Genomic DNA, 2,314 nt, shown 5'->3' with positions numbered 1-2,314 from the left:
ATAAGAATAGCCTGGCCAAAGTTCAGAGAGCTCTTACCTCTGCTGGTGACAAAGGGTCTCTCTCTCAGAGTAAAAGGCAGACTGTATGACGCATATGTACGAACAGCCTTGCTTCATTTCAGTGAAACATGGGCCGTGACTGCTGAAGACATGCGTAGGCTCGAAAGGAATGAAGCCAGTATGCTCCGATGGATGTGTAATGTCAGTGTGCATACTAGACAGAGCATAAGTATCTTGAGAGAAAAGCTGAACATAAGAAGCATCAGTTGTGGTGTGCAAGAAAGATGATTGCGCTGGTATGGTCATGTGTCGAGAATGGATGAGGATAACTGTGTGAAAAAGTGCCACACCCTAGCAGTTGAGGGAACCTGTGCAAGAGGTAGGCCCAGGAAGACCTGGGCTGAGGTGGTGAGGCACGACCTTCGAACATTGCATCTCACCAAGGCGATGACTTCTGACCGAGACCTTCGGAAATATGCTGTGCGTGAGAAGACCCGGCAAGCCAAGTGAGACCTAAATCCAAGGCCTTTGCCAGTGGTGTAGCCAGCCCACTTATGCGTACCCTTCCTTCATTGGACACTAAACTCCACTTATAAAATCAAATATCTGCACAAGAATAATCTGTTTTCCTATTTAAAAGAAATTGTTTTTTTTTTATTTTGTTTATTCTTTTAGATGTTTCAGCTGTGGCCATGCTGGGGCACTATGTCTTTCAATTTTTTTGCCAAGTAAATATTCTTTCACCCTGTATGTGTGAATGTGTTTCATAAACAAGTGAACAACAATGATTCATTCAGGTGTCTATAGATCTGATTCAAAAATAGGGGCTCTGTGTGAGTGCTTGTTAGAGATTGCACCTAAAACAGTACTCCACAATTGGTATGCCATGAGACAATGCTAGGTGTGCCACAGTGTAACCTGAATATAATTTTTCCCCTATACTTTTAGTTATATTTTTAGTTCAGGCGTGCCACATAATTTTGAAAAGAATACAAAGGTGCTGCAAGTGAACAAAGGTTGTAGAGCACTGATCTACAACATGAAGCTGCTATTTAATGCAATTTCAAGGATTAGCTTCATACTCAAATGTCATCATTCATTTCATGTAATTCTCCAACAGAATTTAACATGTTGAAGAACCATGTCTTTTACTCCAGTATCTTAGTTTTAGCATTGTTTCTTTGATTGGCCTTCCTAAAATTTACCATTGTCCAAGGTACATTTTTTCATGTTACTAACACTGTAGAGACTGTCTCACCATCAATAAAATTATAGTACCCTTTCATGGCCTACATTGTCACTGCTCATTTGGATTTATCAAGCACATTAGAGTGTATGGGTGCTTTTTTTATGGCACCAGCACTGGCAGAAGCCACTGTGTAGTTTGCAAGTTAAAAGAGAAGTCAAAAGTATGATACAAAAAAATTATTGATGTGAGATGATTATTTATTCCATAGATAATATTACTGAAAATATAACCTTCCAACATGTTTTAGTATATTAAAATTGTTATTGTCAATAGTTTGTTTACAGTATAACATTCAAACATGACATAAGTTCAATATCATTACATTTACTATATAACTTCTAATTTATTGTTTATTCAAAACAATTCTCTTAATTTTTGCTTTTTTATGTTTTGTTTTGTTTCTTATAATTTGCCAGCTGAAAAACACTAACATCTTTATTTTAATTGTAATTAATTTTTCAGCACTTGCAATGATGGTTACCTAAGTTGCACAGAGAATATATGCTCAGGTATTATTCATTTATGACCTAATGAAATGATCTATCCAAATATACATTTTAATAAATTGTGTGTAGGTGTGTGTGTATGCATTTGTATATATATATTTCTGTCTCCAATGAAGGGATGCATTGGATTTTCCCTCAAACAGCTGTAAGACTCTATCCATCAAATATATTTCTAACTTTGCCATTGTTCTCTTTATCCTTTTCTCTATTTATATATATATATATATATATATATGATTGTATATATATACACATACATATATATATGTATATATATATATACATATATATATATATATATACATACATATATATATATAATTTATTAATGAGGGTACAAATTGATATTAAGCATTTAAAACCAGTGGTCTAGCATATTAAAAAAATCCGAAGTTTAAAATTATATTACATACAAAAATAAGAGGAATGACCAGCAAAAGTGGACTCCTATATGCTGGAAATAGATGCTGAATCATCAAACCACGAAAAAAATATATGTTTTCAGTAAAAATTCAGCAACACAACAGACTGGAGTCCACTTTTGCTGGTCATTCCTCTT

The 2,314-nt window shown here is 34.6% G+C and overlaps 1 protein-coding gene across 1 annotated transcript in view; it reads left to right on the top strand.

The window, feature by feature from the left end:
• LOC106881016 (SCO-spondin) overlaps positions 1-2,314 on the top strand; it is a gene marked incomplete at its 5' end in the record, with an annotated part of 70,750 nt that overhangs the window by 9,303 nt on the left and 59,133 nt on the right. The window contains one exon of the mRNA XM_052965950.1: positions 1,712-1,758. Within this exon, the coding sequence (XP_052821910.1) occupies positions 1,712-1,758 (47 nt within the window). The remainder of the gene's footprint in view (positions 1-1,711; positions 1,759-2,314) is intronic.

This window comes from Octopus bimaculoides, chromosome 2 (assembly GCF_001194135.2).
Source record: "Octopus bimaculoides isolate UCB-OBI-ISO-001 chromosome 2, ASM119413v2, whole genome shotgun sequence".
NCBI classification, from domain to species: Eukaryota; Metazoa; Mollusca; class Cephalopoda; order Octopoda; family Octopodidae; genus Octopus; species Octopus bimaculoides.
This window is presented reverse-complemented; position numbering and strand designations above follow the sequence as displayed.